Source organism: Amblyomma americanum, chromosome 1, assembly GCF_052857255.1.
Source record: "Amblyomma americanum isolate KBUSLIRL-KWMA chromosome 1, ASM5285725v1, whole genome shotgun sequence".
Taxonomy (NCBI): Eukaryota; Metazoa; Arthropoda; class Arachnida; order Ixodida; family Ixodidae; genus Amblyomma; species Amblyomma americanum.
This window is the reverse complement of record NC_135497.1, coordinates 166,507,716-166,529,346: the sequence shown is the minus strand read 5'-3', so window position 1 is coordinate 166,529,346 and position 21,631 is coordinate 166,507,716. Positions and strand designations below refer to the sequence as shown.

The window sequence follows — 21,631 nt, the reverse complement described above, 5'->3', positions numbered from 1 at the left end:
AGACACCCGGTATTTGGCGGGAACCTATGACGGAAACAGTAATGCGCCTCATAATGATGATAGTGCTTGCGTAGTTGAATTTTGAATTAGTTGAAAATGAATTATCGTATTAACATTTTCTGCAGTTTGCAAAAATGATGAGTTATTTCTTGCTTGTGTGCGAGAGCGTCGCCACATCTGCGCAGTGCGTTTAAGGAAACGATGTTGCAGATTTGGGGGCGCTACAAGCAACAGGGTGGATATGCGCGAAATCCTAAATTGCACGCATGAAACATCTTTTGCTCTCTTTTTTGCATATTTTCGACTCTGTTCAGTAAATTCGATCGATTGCTCATCAATCCTGAAGATGGCAGGTGGTAAGCGCGCTTGGACGCGTTCTTCGACGACATTTAAAAGCATGGGTGGCAGCATTGCCATCGCTGTAGCGTCGGTCATATGTTGTTCGTTCCTTGCGCTTACAGTGCTGCTAAAACGTATCCAAGTCAGGTAGGCGGAACTTTAACACAAAACAGTTTACAACTATATACTCAGTAGCCAGAATGAAATTAGGAGAATTGAATAAAAAACGCTGCGTGTTGAACCGGACAGCAAACCATCGTGAGTTGAAACTGGAATGGATAATTTAACCCCGCTAAACAGTAGTCACGGAGGAAGACTATAAGGAGTGGAAACTCCGCCGTCTGCTGCTCTGCGGCGACCAGAAAAGGTCACAAGCCCGCAGCGCCACTATCCTGCTGGCGGCGCCTGGCGGCCTGGAAAGAAACTACTGAAATACAACGTCACACCCTGCCCGCTGAAGCAAACACCCGTTTCGTCTGCTTGGCTGCTTTGAGCGCGCGCCGCCTGCCCGGGCGCTGCATTTTTTTTTTTTTCTCTCTGCTGCTTCTACGAGGCGCCGCAAGGCGCCGCCACTGCATGCGCTCTCGTCGGCACATACAACTGTAACTTTATCTGGTCGCCTGCGCTCGCTCGCGCAGACGGGAGTTTCACCTCCTGTATAGTCTTGCTCCGTGGCAGTAGTTGAATACTAATGAAAGCATCACGACTCAAAAGTACACAGCATTAAGGAGCAGTGTTACACGGGAAATCATGCAAAAAAAAAATGAGGCTGGTCCGCACTGTTAAATGGGGACCATCTTCACAAAGGCTGATTCATGGATGGGGGGGGGGGGGGGTGTCTTTGTTTTATTAATTTCTAAGAGTTGTTTCGTCGAAAAAAAAAGTGACGTTTCTTATTATTTTATCACACACAAAAAAAACTGCACGCGTAAGGCGCGTTTGTACTCCAGCGTCTTCTGCGCGCAGGCAAGCGTCAGTTGGGGCCCGAGTGCCGATTGGAGATTCTTGCGGTTGTGTTCTTTTTGAAAAATTATATATTTTTTTTGAGGAAAGGAAATGGCGCAGTATGTGTCTCACATCTCGGTGGAAACCTGAATTGCGCCGTGAAGTAGTACTAACTGGTTTTTATTAAAATAATAATAAAAAGGAAGGAAAAGATTTTTGCTAGCCTCGGCATCTGCCATCGATACTGAGGCACCTGAGCTGGGGCAGCGGAAATAAAGGATAGCAGGCAGAATAGAGAAATGAAATGAAAGAGGTGAGGGGACAGGAAGAGAGGATAGGGGGAGAAGTAATATGTACAAACTACTTACACAATAAGAAATGTGTCCAGATTGTCCGCGTGTGTGAAAGAGTGTGAGTGAACGAAGGAAGAAAGAGGTGCCGTAGTGGATGTTCCGGAATAATTTCGACCACCTGGGAATCTTTAACGTGCACTGACATCTTTCAGCACACGGGCGCCTTTTGCGGTTTTCCGTCGAAACGCGGCCACCGCGGTCGCTCCACGCACTTTTCGGAAAGGGCGCGCGACGGCAAAAAAATTGCTGTGCGATAGCGCCCAGTGCAATCGCGTCTTCGCAATTTCATCTAAGAAGTAATATGGCTATTACTAACGGCCGGCTTGAAATCTCAAGTTGCAGTCAAGCACCTAACTGTAATTGGTGAAAAGTTTTCTATTGCAAATTAGTTAACCAGCTTAATATAGTTCACATGATTCCCCTGTTTTCTCATGTACGCCAACGTTACAACGCCGCAGACGCGATATTTCAAGAAGCCTATTTTTAAAAATTCTGGTTTTAGCTGAGACAGATACTACGCCATTTCCTTTCCCAAAAAACCAATTATTATTATTATGAAACAACCGCCTAACAGTGCTCGTACTTTTCAGTGATTTATCGAAAACTCCTCGGACTTTATACGATTTATTACTCAATTTTCGTGTTTTTTTTTTCGAGGAGTATTGTTTTCTACGGATGAATTTCTCTTCTCATATTTTGCATACTGTGAGGTCATAAGTCGCGTTGTGTTATATACTGTTTCTTTTTAGCACGAGAAGTAATTTAACAGTAATTAATGCACGAACGGTCGTATTTAGAGCTGCTCTCCGCAAGAAAACATGCATATTACAAAAACTAACATCGTGGGAGTCATATGACCGAACAGTCACGCAAAAACGTGAATAAAAGCTTAGTTCTAGAAACCGGATTTTCATGTTCCCGTAGCGCTCTGGATTGAACGAGCGGGCATGGCATCACGTAATCTGTGCGCTGGAACAGCCGCTGAACCCGTAATTGTGGTATCCAGAACGTGACCCTTTCTAGCCACGCTTATGCTTGGTTTCCCGCCAGTGTCCTTACATGCAGTGGAAAAACCTGCTGTCAATAAGCAGTGCTACGCAGTGGATGTTTATTTCTACTGTGAAGTTTAGCATTGTAAATATGCGTTACAGAGTATGCTCACAATACCTAGCAGTGTTTTGTTTGTGCCTGGACCACCTTTGGCTCCTTAGGTCCCCGACTTTGGTCCTTGTGGTGTCAGTTTATATGCCACGCCGCAAAACTGCACTGCTTCTATTGTTTTCAGTAGCGTAGATATTCCAACAACTAACAAAAAAAAGCCCGGTACCGTCTGGAAGACGCTGAAGTAACGAGCGTTAGCTGTTTGTAACAAGGTAACCGTATAAGCTAGTTAGTGTATTTCAGACATAACTTCACCAGCGAAAGCACGAGACACCAGAAGAAGAAGAACACAGGACAACGCTGGGCTAACAACTGAAGTTTAATCGAGAAACGGCAAACTTAGGACACCAGAAGACGCATGCGTATCAGACACACTAAAAAAAACAAAAAAAAAACAAATAAGTTGCGATTCATCACTAGATGCAGAAAGCGAAGAAGAATGCGCCGCTCGTCTCGAGAAATAGAATGTAATACCCTACGACACGGGGTGGATAGCCACCATGCTCAGGGATGGATGGATGGATGAATACGGCTGAACCCTTTACATCGGGCGGTGGCTCAAGCTATGCGTGCACGCACGCCGCCTAGCGGAACGATCGCCGCCTAGCACCATCGATCAGAGAAATTACGATGCGCGTCTACCCATTGTCGAGTTGCACCCCCTCAAGATACGTTCCAAACGTAATTTGCATCGTTTGGGGGGTCAAGGCGGGTTTAGAATTCCGCTTGCGGTGCGATATGCTAACGCTTCAATTAGTAATTGCATGTATACAATGTTTACCTATTATTTAATTGTGGTTCTATTTCTATACCACAACCCATAGTTTTATTTGCCTACCAAATTCGGTTTACAACTGTCCCGGGATGGGTGCCCGTTGTTGTCGGAGTATATATAGCGGAACGAATGCATACATATAGCGGTCCCGTAACGGGAGTTTGCTCCTCGTTTTAGGATATTTTTGGTGAGGGGGAAAGGAATTAGAGGGCGCCGCCAATTATAATGGCCGTCATCTTGAATTTGAGAAACCGAAACTATGCCGCCATTTCGTCCCCTGACGCCATACACGTCCCCTGACGCCATACTCACATAATTCGACCTCTATCCGCCACATTGGACCGTGACGTCATCATTAGCATGCGGCAGGTGGTGGTCTCGACAATGCTATTGTAGATGGCGCTGCAAGTCTAAATGCGAGATTCGCTGTTTTCTAGTTGCAGCCACAGACGGCGCCTTGATCTCAGGGTGACAGGAGACCTCACGAAGTCTCGAAACGTGATGAGCATTTGCTGCCACAGATGGCGCTGTGATCAAGGGTGGTAGCAGGCCCCACGAAATTTCGAAACGTGATAAGAGCTAACGCTCTTCAAAGCGAACAACGAGGCTCTCCCCTCGGTACCGCAATTCGGAATGACGCTGACGTAAACGTGCGCTTGTATTTAGTACTGCGCAATTAAATGTATGCTTGCCAGTACATTTCGTCCCCAAATGTCCGTCAGATGCACTGTAACCGTTAACCACAAATGGAAATAACCCCCCATGTACACCCATACCGGAAATCAGACATCGAAGACAAATCGATATTAGATAATATTGAAAGGGTAACGGAGAGGACTCCAAGAGAAGGCAAGGGTAGCAGGGGGCGGAAGAAGTTAGATGGGCAGATGAGATGAAGTTCGCGGGCATACGTTGGCCACAGCATGGCAAAGGACAGGGTTAATTGGAGAGACATGGGAGAGGCATTTGTCTTACAGAAGGCGTAGTCAGGCCTATGGTGATGTATATCCACGATGCAGTACTCACGCACACAGCTATAGCGAAAGCGTCTTTTAGAGCGCTGGCTCTTATGGCGAAGATCCCTGGCCCATGCGTAGTAGTCGCGGCCGTCAACATCAATCGTCCGCACATACGCCGACCGGTAGCGGTGCTACCGGAGAGCAGGAGGAAGTGCGAGGAGGAGCGGAGCAGAGGACGCGCCATGTATGCAGACGGCTAGGGTGCCTCGAAGGCCAACGGACACCCAGAACCACACGGCTGAGGTGTCCACCGAAGAGTGAGGCAGTTACTGCATCCTTTCCTTTCCTTAAAATCAATTTTATTTCTTACAACCGCACGCGCTCGAGGAGCAGCCAGTCAGCCACAATCTAGAGGGGGCAAATGAAGCGGTGCGGTGGTGAAATGCATTTATTTGGCTATATTCACAGAGAGGTGCTCAGGGAGGGGCCGCTAGTGGGCCTCGCCCCTTACAATACAAGGCGGAGTCCTTCATTCCGATATCCCGTTGGTCTTGACCGCTGCGCAGGTGCGCCGAAGCAGGGCCCGTTCGGCAGATAGCTCCTGGCATCCGAGCAGGGCCGCCTCCCAGTCCTCTCGGGTAGGGGTGATGTGGGGAAAGAGGAGTTTGCCTGAATACCCAAAACATGTGGAAGGTGTCGGCCACCTCCCCACAGAATGAGCAGCGGCCGCCAGCGCGCGCACGCACGCACGCACCCCCCCCCCAACACACACACACACTTCTGATTCTGACGAAGGCCGTTCCAGGGCCGAAACATGAATAAACTGTTGGAATTGTTTTAAACGTTATTGTACGTAACACGTTAAAAGAAATTGATTATTTGTAATAAACTGTATTCCCGAAAAATTTTGTACAGTATTGATTACTTTTTAAAGGTGTAACGTTATCGATAATAAAACTCCGTCCCGTTTATCTACCTTGTGGTCTGTCTGTTTTCGCGCCTGTAATCCAAAGATGTACCAACTTGCCCAGCAAGACGTTCTTTTAAGCTATAATTTCAGCAATCGATTATAGCAGTCAATTAACATCTATTCGAAAAATAAGCTGCACCCACCACTGTAAGACAGTAAACTAATTTGGTGGCAAACACTAGTGCTAGCGTGGAATATTCGTTCGCGATAGAGAGACAATGGTCGGCCTGGGGAACATCCACGAGCGCGAGGATGTCCGGAGATGCAGGCCGAGCGTCCTGGATGTGACTAGCCCAGTGTTCCGCGGTTCGCATTTCTTCGCGGCGGCACAATAATAATAATAATAATTGGTTTTTTGGGGGAAAGTAAATGGCGCAGTATCTTTCTCATATATCGTTGGACACCTGAACCGCGCCGTAAGGGAAGGGTAAAGGAGGGAATGAAAGAAGAAACGAAGGGAGAGGTGCCGTAGTGGAGGGCTCCGGAACAATTTCGACCACCTGGGGATCTTTAACGTGCACTGACATCACACAGCACACGGGCGCCTTAGCGTTTTTCCTCCATAAAAACGCATCCGCCGCGGTCGGGACAACAGAATGTCAAGTTTAGTGAGCTCGGGCTTTGTCTCCCCAGAGGGCGAACAACTACGAAGCGCGACGCTTTGCATAACTATGCGAGCTCGTGTGCAAGGTCTTCGTGCATTACCACTCCGCGCTTCCCCCAGAGCATACACCGAGGGAGTCCAGAGTCGCTGCTGATATTTTCACTAGGAGGCGTGGCAAAAATACCGACAAAAAGTGAGAAAAATGACTGCTGTGGAAAATTAGCAGCATGTGAATTGCAGTAGACAACAGATCAAGGAAGGCGCACCGACTCATTCTATATCGTATGTCTTATGCCAATAAAAGTGGAAAGAAAAATAACGTTATAGTGTTCAATTACAGTCTTTTGTAAATGCTCAGTTACCTATTTTTGGGCGGTTATAATTGACTGAAATCAGCAACATTTCAGATGAAGTACTTGGAAATTCAATCGGTTACGTTTTTCTGGAACGTGCATAAGGTCACCCATAAGGCTCATCAATAAAGTTTTCACCAACCTACCTTGCCTAGAATGCATGATTAATGAGGTCGTCATTGAAAGCAGCCCGCTCGAAAGATCGTGAAAGTTGAAAAGAAAAAGGCAGAAGCAGCTTCAATTGAAATTCTGTTGAAACTAATAGGCGCATGCAAATATCTAAGCATTGCGATTTTACTGATACGAGTGCGTCATGATTCCAAAGGAAACGGGAGAAACCCTCCGTAACACTTATATGAACCCAGTACATCTTCCTGCATTCTATAAGACAGCATAGAGGTACAGCAGTGTGCAGAATTGTCTGTCATTAGCGGTGTTTGTCGTCTGTCTCCGTAGGGAAGCTTCCACGGAAGCTTCATTAAAAGATAGGACCTGCAGATGGTGCAGGCCAAGACACCGTCATCATATTTCATTGCTTCTTGCGCGGAAAAAAAACGTCTGTATAGAGGATTGGGGTCAAATAGGAGCACGATCTTTCGGCAATCGCTGTGTAGTGGCGGCTGAGGAAATTTCTTTCAGCTTGATTGTAGCAAAGTGTAAAAAGAATTCTACCGACTGTTGCGAGCTCCCTATCGTACACAAAGGCCCACGCTCCGTTGGAAGCGGCAGAGCCATGGCATTAAGAAGCTGAACCTCTGCTCACATCCGCGCTCTTCTTGAACGAACAGCCCTCGAGTTAAAGGGCGCAAGCGTTACGCTGCTGCCAGAAAGGTACGACTGAAAATGTGCATCCAGCTAAGTGACTCTACGCACGCGCATGCACAGTATTCGTAGCTGCCTTTCATAACTCGCTACGGCTCGATAGTGCAGGGCTCACTTGTCACGCTTCTGATTTGGTGGCTCAGTGGTTAGAGCGCTCGGCTACTGATCCGAAGTTCCCCTGTTCGAACCCGACCGCGGCGACTGCTTTTTTATGGAGGCAAAACGCTAAGCCGTCGGTGTGCTTTGCAAATTCAGTGCACGTTAAAGATCCCCAGGTTGTCGAAATTATTCCGGAGCCCTCCACTACGGCACCTCTCTCTTCCTTTCTTCTTTCACTCCCTCCTTTATCCCTTCCCTTACGGCGCGGTTCAGGTGTCCAACGATATATGAGACAGATACTGCGACATTTCCTTTCCCCCAAAACCAATTATTATTATTAACAACGCAGCGCACATCCAAGGCGCGTTCACCACGAAGCGTGCGGCTTGCTGCCCGTTCGTTCGGCGCGGAAGCTATGCTGGCGTTCGAGGCATCGGGTTTGTCGAGAACGATGTGCCGATGAACTACGACTGCAACTTGAGTCCCGCGCGTTTCGGCAAGGCGCCTGGCAGCGCTTCTACATGGTTTGCCGCTCCGCGCGTCCGTTTCACTGTACATAGCAGGGCGACTTGTCTAACGGGCAAGGCGTCGCGCCGAACGGGCGATGGCGTTCCGTGGACTCCCTGGCAGTGCTGCAACAGGCTGTCGCGTTCCACTCTTATAAAGGCGAAGCTAAGCGTCCGCCAATTTTTGTTTGTCTGTGTACAAGTGAGCGGGTTCTTTTATTAATGCGAAAGCATTAAATGGCTCAATTTCAAGGTCATATCCACAAAAAAGTGTCCGCAAGAAACGGCACCAGGGACGTCACGAACCGACGAGTCACGCGACGATGATGATGATGTCACATAATGATAAATAATATAATTAGATAACGCGAAGACTGATAGTATAATTAGTGATGACATCATATGAGTGCGACGCCATACCAGGTCACGTGACAGCTATGCATTGTGCCATCAAACCTAGTCACGTGACGATGCTGTAATATGACATCACACCTACTCACGTGACAACGATGTAATTTCTCGTCATACCAGGCCCCCATCCACCCCCTTCTACCCCCATTTCAAGGTCCATATGAATCCCATATTACTACACATGCGCGCATGACGCATTACAAGAGTGCCCACAACTCGGTCCACATTAATGACACTTGGGATTGTCCAGCAGGTAAACGCGCCAGTTGTCATGTGTGACATACTGCAAAGATCGTGCAACGACACATGCCTTTGACTCATGAGATGATGGCGATGATTATGATGCTAATAGTGTATCCTTATGAGCCCGGGGAAGTCTTGTATACCGCTACCAAATTAAAAGTTGCCAGAATATTGATTAAATATTGAACATTACCCAGCAACCGAAGACAATTATTGTGCTGGAAAAGAGGAATACCTGCTGCTAATAAATAGGGATGATGATGCTGATGTTCCTGTGAGGGCAAAACTCTGCCCGTTTCCGCCACTTCCCTCCAGGTGGCGATGGTAATGGTTTCGAAATCCTGGGAATTCTCCGATGACTCGGTGATCCCGCGGCATTTTGAAAGAAAGGGCTAGATTACGTCTCCGAACACGATGAGAACTATTAAAATCACACGGGTCAAAACAACTGGCCTAGAGTGGGCAGCGTGAACCGCTCTCTCTGCCAAGAGCACTATGGCTCTTCGCTCATATCCCCCCCCCCCCCCGGGGAAAAAAAAACCGCCTAAATACTCATACGCCTCAACAGAATTCTGAGACAAGCTGCTTTTAAGTCAATCACTTGTTTTTGTTCAAAACTGAACTAATCAATGGTACGCCAGCATCATCGACGTTTTTTACCGGCGAGCACCGCGTGAGCATTCTGCGAAGCCTTTTGAAGTGAACGATAGGTCTCTGCACAATACTTAAAGGAAAGATAACGTGTAGTGCCTGGCCGTCTGTAAGGCAGGCCGCCAACCTAACTGATCCCATACGAGAAAAGAAAAAAAAAAGAGAGAATGATTAGAAACATACAAACAAAAATCGCACACTAAAAACAGAAGCAAACAACTGTGTGCCCCATTAAACGTCATATTAGAAGGTTTGAAAGAGCGACTCAGCAGCACAGCGAGAGCATGTAACCAGTTCTATTCACACATCTTTATTAAAAAAAAGTAAAAGGATTCAGATACCACATCACCATACGTTCATAATAGTTTTGCACTTTTTCGCCGCTGTAACACCGCTATGCCGGCGCGTTCGTCTCGTGTTGCGATGTTTCGGCAATAAGCGAATTTCCGAGAAGTAACAAGGAACCGGAGACCAAAAGAGAGGTTATTTGGAAGGATAAAAAGTGAAATTATGTTTGCATCTGCTTGCATTACGGAGCGGGAATAGACAGAATTAGTGTGAGATTCGAAAGGGGAAGTCACCGATCAAAAGCTTCGACGGTGTTATAGAGGTGTTTCTGGCTTCATGCTTTTTTAATCAAATCAGCAGATGTCGTCGTAAGGGACAGCATGAAATGAATCATATTCTCTCGCCTGTGCTGACTACTCCAGTTTCTGTTAATTCAGCTTGTGATGATGATAATAATAATAATTATTATTATTATTATACTTTATTTCCAGGCAATTGTACATGATAGCAACCAGCCCGCTTTAGCATTGATGCTTGTGAGCGTGGCTGGGCAGTACAGCACGACTGCATCAGGACAAAGCATTGCACAAAAACAAAAAAGAAAACATAATATCGAAAGCACATAAATGTTCAAAAGAAATAAACAAGCACATGTATGTCGCAAAGTAGCGAAGCTCGAAACAAGGTATTAGTACTGGCATCGTATATGAACAAGATTGTATTTTCCTCGATACACATTTAAAAAAACCAGACAGGGCATTTTTGCAACTGAATTATCTTTTGAGCACTACATATAAAGAAAGAGCATTGTTCCAAATGAATTGTCTAATAAGGGAAGCATACGAAAAGCACATGGTGTCATTCATTTGACTGCACAAATGACCGTATAAACACCTTAATTTTTCGAACAGAGGTGAAGGTGTTGTCGGTTTTTAATCTGTAGAAACATGAAGGTACATAAAATGCGCGGGTTTTCTTTTCATAATTAGTGTACACACGTGGAATACTGAATTTCTCTATGTGTACAGCAGGATCCCCTTTATTCTATTGCAAGGCAAGAGCCATGACGTCAGCGCCGGCAACGAGCATGAACACGAAACAGTCTTGCTTGGGGCCACCCGCGCTGCGACGAATTAATTGCGTGCTTGTTGGACTGAACTTGTTTGTTTGCGGCATCAAACAAAGCTACTGCGGGTCAACGTGAGTTGCGTGCTTTGCGCGCTCCCGGGAGTTTGAGCCGATCGGTATAGGCAGTCACGGGTAGCGGGTCAAGGGGGAGGGAGAGTGGAGTGCTGTGACAGCAGCACTGCTTCCAGGAAGACCAGAAGGGTGCGTCTTCCTGTCGGCTCGGGATGAACGGACATTACAGCGCAGCACCGAATGCTAAGAGCGGACTGCGGCATCCGGTTGTCTAGACAGGGGAAAGCGAACACCAAGCGTCATTGCATGAATACTGCGGAGATGCGCTGCAACTCCGCTTCGGAAGCGGCACTCGTCGGAGTAAGATGTGACAACTTCGAAAAATCTCGACCTCAAAATTTCGACCTCACTGAATGACGACCTCACTCAACCTCAAGCTCACGCGTGAGGTTAAGGTCTGATTTGCTGACCACACTCACAAAATTTCGAGCCGTCGCCGACGTCACTTCAACCTCACCTCACGACGTGAGGTTGAGGTCGACCTCATGAGGTTGCCGCCCTTTGTCGCTGATAACGCTGGAAGACAGCACGTGTATTGGGCCGTGCTGCGTAGGTTTGCACCTAGGCTTCGACCCTTTGCGGCAGCACTTCATCCGCCTCGGTAGCGCAGCAGGCAGCGTGTCAGTCTCATAATCTGAAGGTCCTGAGTTCGATCCTCACCCGGGGCAAGGCGGTGTTTATTTTTATTTATTCGCACCTTATCCATGGCACAGTTAGTAACGATGCGAGAGAGCAAGTGTGTTGGGCGTTACCGGGTAGGTTTCCAAACTAAGCTTGGACTCTTTGCAACAGCACTATATCCGCCTCGGTATCCTCCTACAAAACCGCGTGAACGTCTTCTGTTCTTCCAGGAACTGTGTGCGTACATCAAATGCAATAGACTTGTCATTCTTTGGGGGGATTTCAGTTGTGTTCTCAGTGCAGATGACCGATCAAGCTCAGCGGTTACCGAAAGTGCTGTTTTCTTGAAAGAAAACATTGAAAAGTATTCACTTGAAGACATAGCCCAGTTTGCAAAGGGAGGAATGAGACGTCATTATACACATTTCCAAGGGCGTAGTCATGCTAGGCTAGATAAAGCTTACTTTTCCCTTGAGCTAATCGCGATTTGTGATAACTACATCGTCGAACCGGTTACATTTAGCGATCACTGTTGTGCCATATTCACCATGGCAAAAAACCCGACACCTCAAGCGAAATTCAGCTGGGACTTGCGGAAGCTCAATGCAAAATTATTAAAGGAAGACACGTTTCTCTTACAAACAAAGTGTCACAAAAAGTTTGGTTGAGTTATGAGAAAAGTTGGGCAGAAAAGTGGGAGGAATTTAAAGTTGATGTCAAAATGAGGGCTACCGAAGGGTCTGTAGAAATCAAACATGCTGAAAAAGCTCAACAAAAGAACCTAAAACAGATGTTGAAAGAATTAATTATGGAGGAAAATAGAGCTCCGGGGCTGTACTCTGATCTTATCAGCGAAGTTAAAGCCAAGCTTGACGTTATCGGTGCGACAAGGTTTCAGGCAGCTGCAATCCGGGCACGAACGGATCGCTTGCTGGCAGTTGATATGCACAGTAGGCGGAATTTGACGACAAAAACAAGATACGCTGTAAGGAAAGATATCGTAGAACTTGAAAACAAAGGTACTCTGACGGAAGATCCGAAGGTGATAAGGGAGTCTTTCAGTCAGTATTACCGTGATTTGTTGGCTTCCAAATCGGCGGATGTACAGACGGCCTTTTAGGCTGAATTTTTAAATCTATTACCCCAACTGACCAGCGAAGACAGACATCCTGTCTGCCGACTTATCAACAGCGGAATTGGAATACGCTGTTGATGAGCTTCACTTGGAGAAATCGCCAGGTCCTGACGGGATAACAACGGAATTTTATTAGGCGTTCAAACGCAAAACTGCTCTCATTTTACAACGCGTTTATGAAGTCATTTAGAATGGCTATTTTACCACCCGATTTTTCCCGTGCACCTACAGAACTTATACCAAAAACTGACAATCCTGATAAGCTTAAGCAAGTTACTGGTTATCGGCCGATAACGATTACTAATGTTGATTATAATTTTTTATGAAAGCATTAGCCAAACGTTTACAGTCAGTTATGGACATCTTGGTTTCCCCCCATGGACCAGACGTGTGGAATTCAAGGGCGGACCATCTTCACGAATGTTCATGTCACTCGGAGTATACTGGAATGCTGTGACGCTGACTTTAGGCGAGTCGCAGTGTTGCAATTGGTTTAGAGAAGACCTTTGATCGTGTATGTCATGATATTCTTTTTTATATCCTCGAACATGTCTGTGTTGGGGAAGTAATTTTAAAAGGGGTTCAAATGGCTTATAGTAACTGTACCGCGAATCTGGTTGTTAGCCGAGAGCTTGCCGTGAGAGCATCCGTGCGGCAACGCTGCCCATTGTCACCGTTACTTTTCGCTCTGTACCTAGAGCCACTTGGCCGGAATGTAATAAATAACAGCTCTATTCATGGTTTTGAACTAGAAGCATGTGAAATTAAAGTACCGGCTTATGCCGATGATGTGGCAATTTTTTGTAGCGATCACAGACCGCAGCATAGAACATGCGGTGTCGGTTGTTCGCAGGTTTTGTGATGTAACCAATCGCGTTGTTAATCTGGACAAATTTGCGGGGTTTTGGCACGGGAACTGGACATCAGCCCCTTTGTTTCATGCAAGTGTAAGATGGTCACATGTCCCTTCCAAATACCTACGTGTTCCTCTTTAAAAATATCGAGATAACGATGACTTTTGGAAGGAGAAAATTCAAGAACTGTCAACGCGTACACAGAAAGGGTCGGGAAAGGAACTGTCCATATTTGCGCGCGCAAACATATGTAATGTATACCTGGTTTCAAAAGTGTGCTATTTGTTCCAAGTCCTTTCTTGCTCTCGACTTAACATTGAAAAGTTTCATTTTCTTTGCAGTTTTTATTTGGCAGGCCTCATGGGAGAGGAATAAACGTGATCATTTATTTCTGCGTTTGAGAAAAGGGGGTCTTTCCTTGCCACACTTGTACCTGAGGCAGGTGGTGTCACGATTTATGTTTCTTCGAGATCAACGCGACCCTTTCCTAAGGGCTTTTATTCAAGTGAGGCTTTCTTCGGCTTTGCCAAACTATGTTATTTCCACTGTAGACGGGATGCGATACAGTGAAAGTAGATTTTGAAAGAAGTGATCTTTGCTTTCCGGTTTCTAAATTCTCGGTTTAATTTTGGAATACCTATCAAATGTCACGCGTAAGAAATCGCTAAAAGATTTGCTTGACTGTGTCTTCCCCGAGCCAATATATAGACCTCTGTATAGTGGAGGCCAAGGAGGAAATGTTTTAAAAAGAGTGCAATGGTACGTTGCCGGTTAAAACATGGATGGAGGAGAAGGGATTGTTTTTTTTTTTCATGGGGTGCTGACTGCTTGTTGTGTCACAAACCAGAGTGAACACGTCTTTATTGATTGCTGGGATGCGCTGCTCTCTTGGGGCGTGCTCCAGCGTACAATAAACAAAGACTTACCCTTGACGCCGTATGGTATACGATTGCTGGACGTTGAGGCGGATCTTTATAAATACGATGTAATTTTCCTTCTTGGCCTGCACAGCATTTGGCGAAAAAGGATGGCTGTACGACACTGCGATGAAAATGCGCGGTCTGTCCGAGGTTACTTCAAAGAAAACATATTTAAGCTGCGTGAAGTGTACAAGCAGCTATGTTTTGAAGTTATCGAGGTGATGGAAGAGTTGTGTTCCTTGAAAGAGTTTTGATTTTCTCACGTGAGTGAAACACATGTCCGCTCTTGATGTTCCAGAGCGCAGCGCGGAACATTTTTGTGATTTGTAGTAAACACACAAAGCCGTACGTGCAGTGTGCCACAGGTGTGGTATATGAAATCCCCCTTAAATGTGGCAAAGTATATGTCGGGCAGACTGGCCGCTGTGTGAGCGAACGTGCCACGGAACACGAACGTTCACGTTTCCAACTCGTTTGAAAATCTACCCCCCCCCCCCCCCCCCCCCCCCACTGCCGCTCCTGCAAAGATGAGAGCTATCAACACTGTGAGCCACGACTTGAGCGTATCGAAATTCTAAGCAGAAGTAAGGACAGATTAGCACGCGAATTGTCCGAAGCGTTTTTTATCAAAGAAAGGGGCGACACGCGCGTCAGCACCACATCAGTCTTCCTGCGAGACAGCGAATACAGATTATTAAATAGACGATAAGATGCAGTCTGCGCTCCCTAATGTATACAGGAAATTTCACATCGCCATGCGCTCCGGTCCTTCATTGTGTATAAATGCAGAATGTGTCTGCTTCATTAAACATAGTTGGAGTCAGAACCCGTCCCGTGCACTTCTTTCTGTGTCACTGCCGTTTATGTAGCGCTAAAAAAAACTTCTTGAAGAAATCATGCTTCACCAACTAGCCTCACAACGTGTTTTGTTACTTTCATAGATCGCGGAGAGTCCTCATACCACTTCTGGCGCAGTGATGCAGCGTTTAAGCGATGCGCCACTTCCCCAGCAGGTGGCTGTTTCAAACACAGCCACTGGTGGGGCTTTTGGCACCCTTGTTGCTCTTCCCGAACAACCTCTCCCAACCAATTATTAATTTAACTGCCATCTGCCATGCCCGGTGGGCAGTTTGCTCACAACCCAATGGGCAGGTTGTCACCTGCCACGGTGGGAAGGTTGTGATGATAGATCACAAGTGCACGTGTCCTAGGTGGCATACGGGCTACCTGCTTTTTCGCTCACAACAGCAGAACGGCAGCCCTTGACGTTGTCGCGTGCGCATGCGCGCCCATAACTTGCAGCCTGTATGCGCGTCCACAGTCAATCATGGTTCTGCCCAAGTGACAGCGCGCATGGGCATGCAGGAGGTTTCCTTTGCGGATGGTACGTTGGAAGCAAATTGGAATGTCACAGCTGCAGAAGATGAGAACCACAAAACGGAAGGTAAGCTTCGTCCGCAGCTTTCCGCGTTGATGTAGCAGACAGCCGGCAGTCGAGCGCTCCAAAGCTTTAATTAGTCATAACGCAGTAATTTTAAATGAAGAGCGAACAAATATGCACCCTGAAGCACGTTAGGGCGGTACTCAGGGAGTCTTTTTAATCTCGAAGTAGGCAGTTCTGAACCTATATGACAACCAAGGCGCGCGTTCGACATTGAATATGGGCCGAAGCGGCTCGTTTTCGGAGGTCTCGCCGATGTCTCTTGCTTGTAGAACCAGTGCTGGAACTTTCTGTACTGAAGCAACGTCTTAACTCCCAGCATACTTGCTTCTCTGACAATATGCACAACCCCTCTACTTTATACAGGGCTTGGTCAGTCTAGTTGCTTCATCGCATCCAAAGCAAAGTCTGCGACGAGACAGGCGCCAGCATGGAATCACCCTATTATCGCCGTGTGTATACACAGAACTGGCGAAAGGAGCTTACAGAATCGCATTTAATCAGGCGGCCAAAATTAGCATTCACTCGCAGCGGTTGGCGACTTCTCTTGCGCGCGTTAGAGCCAGCGATCAGCAAGCGTGTGGGCGACACTCACCTCCGGCGCGACGGAAAGCTGGGCGCCCATGATCAGCTGCACCACGGCGGCGTCGCTGTGCGCGTCGAATGGCAACACACCGGTGAGCAGGACGTGCGTGATCACCCCCAGCGCCCACATGTCCACGGCATGGGTGTAGGGCCGTCGTGAGACCATTTCGGGGGCCATGTAGCGGAGCTTCCCTTCGCACACGGTGTGCATGCACGCCTCTCGGCCCGCCGTGGGAGCACTGGCCAGGCCAAATTCTGTTATCAGCACCTTGGCTCCAGCGCCCGGATGCTCGTACAACACATTTTCTGGCTCTAGATTCCGATGCGCAATTCCCAGGCCGTGCAGCTGCGCTAGGCCACAGGTCAGCATGTGAATGACGCGAGCCGCGTCAGTTTCGACGAACGGAGCGTGCACTTCTAGTTTGTCCTGCAGGCTGCCACCAGTCGCCAGTTCCATAACCATGTAAACAAGACCGCCGACGCGAATTACTTCGTCCAGCCGCACCACATTCGTGTGCCGGACACGCCTTAGCACCGCCAGTTCGGTCTCAACGTGAGAGTCAACTTCAGTTTCTATTATTTTTACAGCGTACAGCTGCTTTGATAGCTTGTTCTCCACTCGCAGCACTCGACCGAAGCGTCCTTTGGAGATGACCGTCTTAACGTTATACTTTGCCAAAACACGAGCGTCAATGCGGTAGCTCCCAGCTAATGAAGAAAATGAAGATATCTTAATCGTTTTCACCCACTTGCCTTGCTGCTTTCGTTGGTGGCAACCGGGTCGCATCACTGTCTGCACAGAACCAGCCGAAAGAGCAGCCGCTTTCTGGGTCATCTTTGCTTGGCCGCTACCCATCTCACGCCGAGCACAACGCGTCGGCGACGCTGTTTCGTAGTCTTCACACACATCCGAATCCTTCAAGACAAGCTTTCAGCCAGCAAGCACGCGCAATTCGCGAACACCGATTTCGAGCAGACGCCGCTGGCAGACACCCGGTATTTGGCGGGAACCTATGACGGAAACAGTAATGCGCCTCATAATGATGATAGTGCTTGCGTAGTTGAATTTTGAATTGGTTGAAAATGAAATATCGTATTAATATTTTCTGCAGTTTGCAAAAATGATAAGTTATTTCTTGCTTGTGTGCGAGAGCGTCGCCACATCTACGCACTGCGTTTAAGGAAACGATGTTGCAGCTTTGGGGGCGCTGCAAACAACAGAGTGGATAGGCGCGAAATCCTAAATTGCACGCATGAAACATCTTTTGCTCTCTTTTTTTTGCATATTTTCGACTCTGTTCAGTAAATTCGATAGGTTGCTCATCAATCCTGAAGATGGCAGGTGGTAAGCGCGCTTGGACGCGTTCTTCGACGACATTTAAAAGCATGGGTGGCAGGATTGCCATCGCTGTAGCGTCGGTCATATGTTGTTCGTTCCTTGCGCTTACAGTGCTGCTAAAACGTATCCAAGTCAGGTAGGCGGAACTTTAACACAAAACAGTTTACAACTATATACTCAGTAGCCAGAATGAAATTAGGAGAATTGAATAAAAAACGCTGCGTGTTGAACCGGACAGCAAACCATCGTGAGTTGAAACTGGAATGGATAATTTAACCCCGCTAAACAGTAGTCACGGAGGAAGACTATAAGGAGTGGAAACTCCGCCGTCTGCTGCTCTGCGGCGACCAGAAAAGGTCACAAGCCCGCAGCGCCACTATCCTGCTGGCGGCGCCTGGCGGCCTGGAAAGAAACTACTGAAATACAACGTCACACCCTGCCCGCTGAAGCAAACACCCGTTTCGTCTGCTTGGCTGCTTTGAGCGCGCGCCGCCTGCCCGGGCGCTGCATTTTTTTTTTTTTTCTCTGCTGCTTCTACGAGGCGCCGCAAGGCGCCGCCACTGCATGCGCTCTCGTCGGCACATACAACTGTAACTTTATCTGGTCGCCTGCGCTCGCTCGCGCAGACGGGAGTTTCACCTCCTGTATAGTCTTGCTCCGTGGCAGTTTGAATACTAACGAAAGCATCACGACTCAAAAGTACACAGCATTAAGGAGCAGTGTTACACGGGAAATCATGCAAAAAAAAATGAGGCTGGTCCGCACTGTTAAATGGGGATGATGATGATTATGGATTTTTATGGCGCAAGGGCAGCTATGGCCAAAGAGCGCCATGTCACAAGGTATTTTTTCTTTTTCTCAAGGTGGGGTCAGAGACCCATTTCCCAAGCATTTCACCCTAAATAAGCCGAGCACCAGACCAGGGGAAAGCTTGTACCTATTGTATCACCGGTGGGTACCCGGCGGCACTGGGGATCGAACCCCGCACCTCCCGCATACGAGGCGGATGCTCAACCACTTGGCCACCGCTGCGGTCGTTAAATGGGGACCATTTTCACAAAGGCTGATTCATGGATGGGGGGGGGGTGTCTTTGTTTTATTAATTTCTAAGAGTTGTTTCGTCGAAAAAAAAGTGACGTTTCTTATTATTTTATCACACACAAAAAAAACTGCACGCGTAAGGCGCGTTTGTACTCCAGCGTCTTCTGCGCGCAGGCAAGCGTCAGTTGGGGCCCGAGTGCCGATTGGAGATTCTTGCGGTTGGGTTCTTTTTGAAAAATTATATATTTTTTTGGAGGAAAGGAAATGGCGCAGTATGTGTCTCACATCTCGGTGGAAACCTGAGTTGCGCCGTGAAGTAGTACTAAGTGGTTTTTTATTAAAATAATAATAAAAAGGAAGGAAAAGATTTTTGCTAGCCTCGGCATCTGCCATCGATACTGAGGCACCTGAGCTGGGGCAGCGGAAATAAAGGATAGCAGGCAGAATAGAGAAATGAAATGAAAGAGGTGAGGGGACAGGAAGAGAGGATAGGGGGAGAAGTAATATGTACAAACTACTTACACAATAAGAAATGTGTCCAGATTGTCCGCGTGTGTGAGAGAGTGTGAGTGAAAGAAGGAAGAAAGAGGTGCCGTAGTGGATGTTCCGGAATAATTTCGACCACCTGGGAATGTTTAACGTTCACTGACATCTTTCAGCACACGGGCGCCTTTTGCGGTTCTCCGTCGAAACGCGGCCACCGCGGTCTCTCCACGCACTTTTCGCAAAAGGGCGCACGACGGCAAAAAAAAATTGCTGTGCGATAGCGCCCAGTGCAATCGCGTCTTCGCAATTTCATCTAAGAAGTAATATGGCTATTACTAACGGCCGGCTTGAAATCTCAAGTTACAGTCAAGCACCTAACTGTAATTGGTGAAAAGTTTTCTATTGCAAATTAGTTAACCAGCTTAATATAGTTCACATGATTCCCCTGTTTTCTCATGTCCGCCAACGTTACAACGCCGCTATTACAACGCCGCAGACGCGATATTTCAAGAAGCCTATTTTTCAAAATTCTGGTTCAGCTGAAACAACCGCCTAACAGTGCTCGGACTTTTCAGTGATTTATCGAAAACTCCGCGGACTTTATACGATTTATTACTCAATTTTCGTGTTTTTTTTCGAGGAGCATTGTTTTCTACGGATGAATTTCTCTTCTCATATTTTGCATACTGTGAGGTCATAAGTCGCGTTGTGTTATATACTGTTTCTTTTTAGCACGAGAAGTAATTTAACAGTAATGAATGCACGAACGGTCGTATTTAGAGCTGCTCTCCGCAAGAAAACATGCATATTACAAAAACTAACATCATGGGAGTCATATGACCGAACAGTCACGGAAAAACGTGAATAAAAGCTTAGTTCTAGAAACCGGATTTTCATGTTCCCGTAGCGCTCTGGATTGAACGAGCGGGCATGGCATCACGTAATCTGTGCGCTGGAACAGCCGCTGAACCCGTAATTGTGGTATCCAGAACGTGACCCTTTCTAGCCACGCTTATGCTTGGTTTCCCACCAGTGTCCTTACATGCAGTGGAAAAACCTGCTGTCAATAAGCAGTGCTACGCAGTGGATGTTTATTTGTACTGTGAAGTTTAGCATTGTAAATATGCGTTACAGAGTATGCTCAGAATACCTAGCAGTGTTTTGTTTGTGCCTGGACCACCTTTGGCTCCTTAGGTCCCCGACTTTGGTCCTTGTGGTGTCAGTTTATATGCCACGCCGCAAAACTGCACTGCTTCTATTGTTTTCAAGAGCGTAGATATTCCAACAACTATAACAAAAAAAGCCCGGTACCGTCTGGAAGACGCTGAAGTAACGAGCGTTAGCTGTTTGTAACAAGGTAACCGTATAGGCTAGTTAGTGTATTTCAGACATAACTTCACCAGCGAAAGCACGAGACACCAGGAGAAGAAGAACACAGGACAACGCTGGGCTAACAACTGAAGTTTAATCGAGAAACGGCAAACTTAGGACACCAGAAGACGCATGCGTATCAGACACACTAAAAAAAAAACAAATAAGTTGCGATTCATCACTAGATGAAGAAAGCGAAGAAGAATGCGCCGCTCGTCTCGAGAAATGGAATGTAATACCCTTCGAAACGGGGTGGGTTGCCACCATGCTCAGCTACGCGTGCACGCACGCCGCCTAGCGGAACGATCGCCGCCTAGCACCATCGATCAGAGAAATTACGATGCGCGTCTACCCATTGTCGAGTTGCACCCCCTCAAGATACGTCCCAAACGGAATTTGCTTCGTTTGGGGGGTCAAGGCGGGTTTAGAATTCCGCTTGCGGTGCGATATGGTAACGCTTCAATTAGTAATTGTATGTATACAATGTTTACCTATTATTTAATTGTGGTTCTATTTCTATACCACAACCCATAGTTTTATTTGCCTACCAAATTCGGTTTACAACTGTCCCGGGATGGGTGCCCGTTGTTGTCGGAGTATATATAGCGGAACGAATGTATACATATAGCGGTCCCGCAACGAGAGTTTCCTCCTCGTTATAGGATATTTTTGGTGAGCGGGAAAGGAATGAGAGGGCGCCGCCAATTTTAATGGCCGCCATCTTGGATTTGAGAAACCGAAACTCTGCCGCCATTTCGTCCCCTGACGCCATACTCACATAATTCGACCTCTATCCGCCACATTGGACCATGACGTCATCATTAGCATGCGGCAGGTGGTGGTCTCGACAATGCTATTGTAGATGGCGCTGCAAGTCTAAATGCGAGATTAGCTGTTTTGTAGTTGCAGCCACAGACGGCGCCTTGATCTCAGGGTGACAGGAGACCTCACGAAGTCTCGAAACGTGATGAGTATTTGCTGCCACAGATGGCGCTGTGATCAAGGGTGGTAGCAGGCCCCACGAAATCTCGAAACGTGATGAGTAAGAGCTAACGCTCTTCAAAGCGAACAACGAGGCTCTCCCCTCGGTACCGCAATTCGGACTGACGCTGACGTAAACGTGCGCTTGTATTTAGTACTGCGCAATTAAATGTATGCT

General features: G+C 47.2%; 1 protein-coding gene and 1 non-coding gene across 3 annotated transcripts; one reads left to right on the top strand and one right to left on the bottom strand.

Annotated features, from left to right (window-relative positions):
* Positions 1-4,999: 4,999 nt before the first annotated feature.
* Positions 5,000-17,157, bottom strand: LOC144114136 (serine/threonine-protein kinase H1 homolog). 2 transcript variants are annotated; one of them, XM_077647649.1, is made up of 2 exons: positions 16,246-17,157; positions 5,000-5,201 (listed from the first exon to the last, which is right to left on the bottom strand). In XM_077647649.1, exons 1-2 carry the CDS (start codon positions 17,089-17,091, stop codon positions 5,040-5,042), a joined length of 1,008 nt encoding a protein of 335 aa, XP_077503775.1. In that variant the 5' UTR covers positions 17,092-17,157; the 3' UTR covers positions 5,000-5,039. The 2 variants fall into 2 exon arrangements, with proteins under 2 accessions (XP_077503775.1, XP_077503776.1); XM_077647650.1 differs by having other exon boundaries at positions 5,000-5,163.
* Positions 11,275-11,347, top strand: TRNAM-CAU (transfer RNA methionine (anticodon CAU)). Its single transcript has one exon. It is a non-coding gene; the product is annotated as a tRNA-Met (tRNA).
* Positions 17,158-21,631: the final 4,474 nt, after the last annotated feature.

Coding starts and splice junctions, on each gene's coding strand:
- LOC144114136 (XM_077647649.1), bottom strand. CDS start 17,091: ATGGGTAGCGGCCAAGCAAAGATGACCCAGAAAGCGGCTGCTCTTTCG. Junction 5,202..16,245: donor AGCTTTCCGTCGCGCCGGAG/GTGAGTGTCGCC, acceptor TTGGGTATTCAG/GCAAACTCCTCTTTCCCCAC.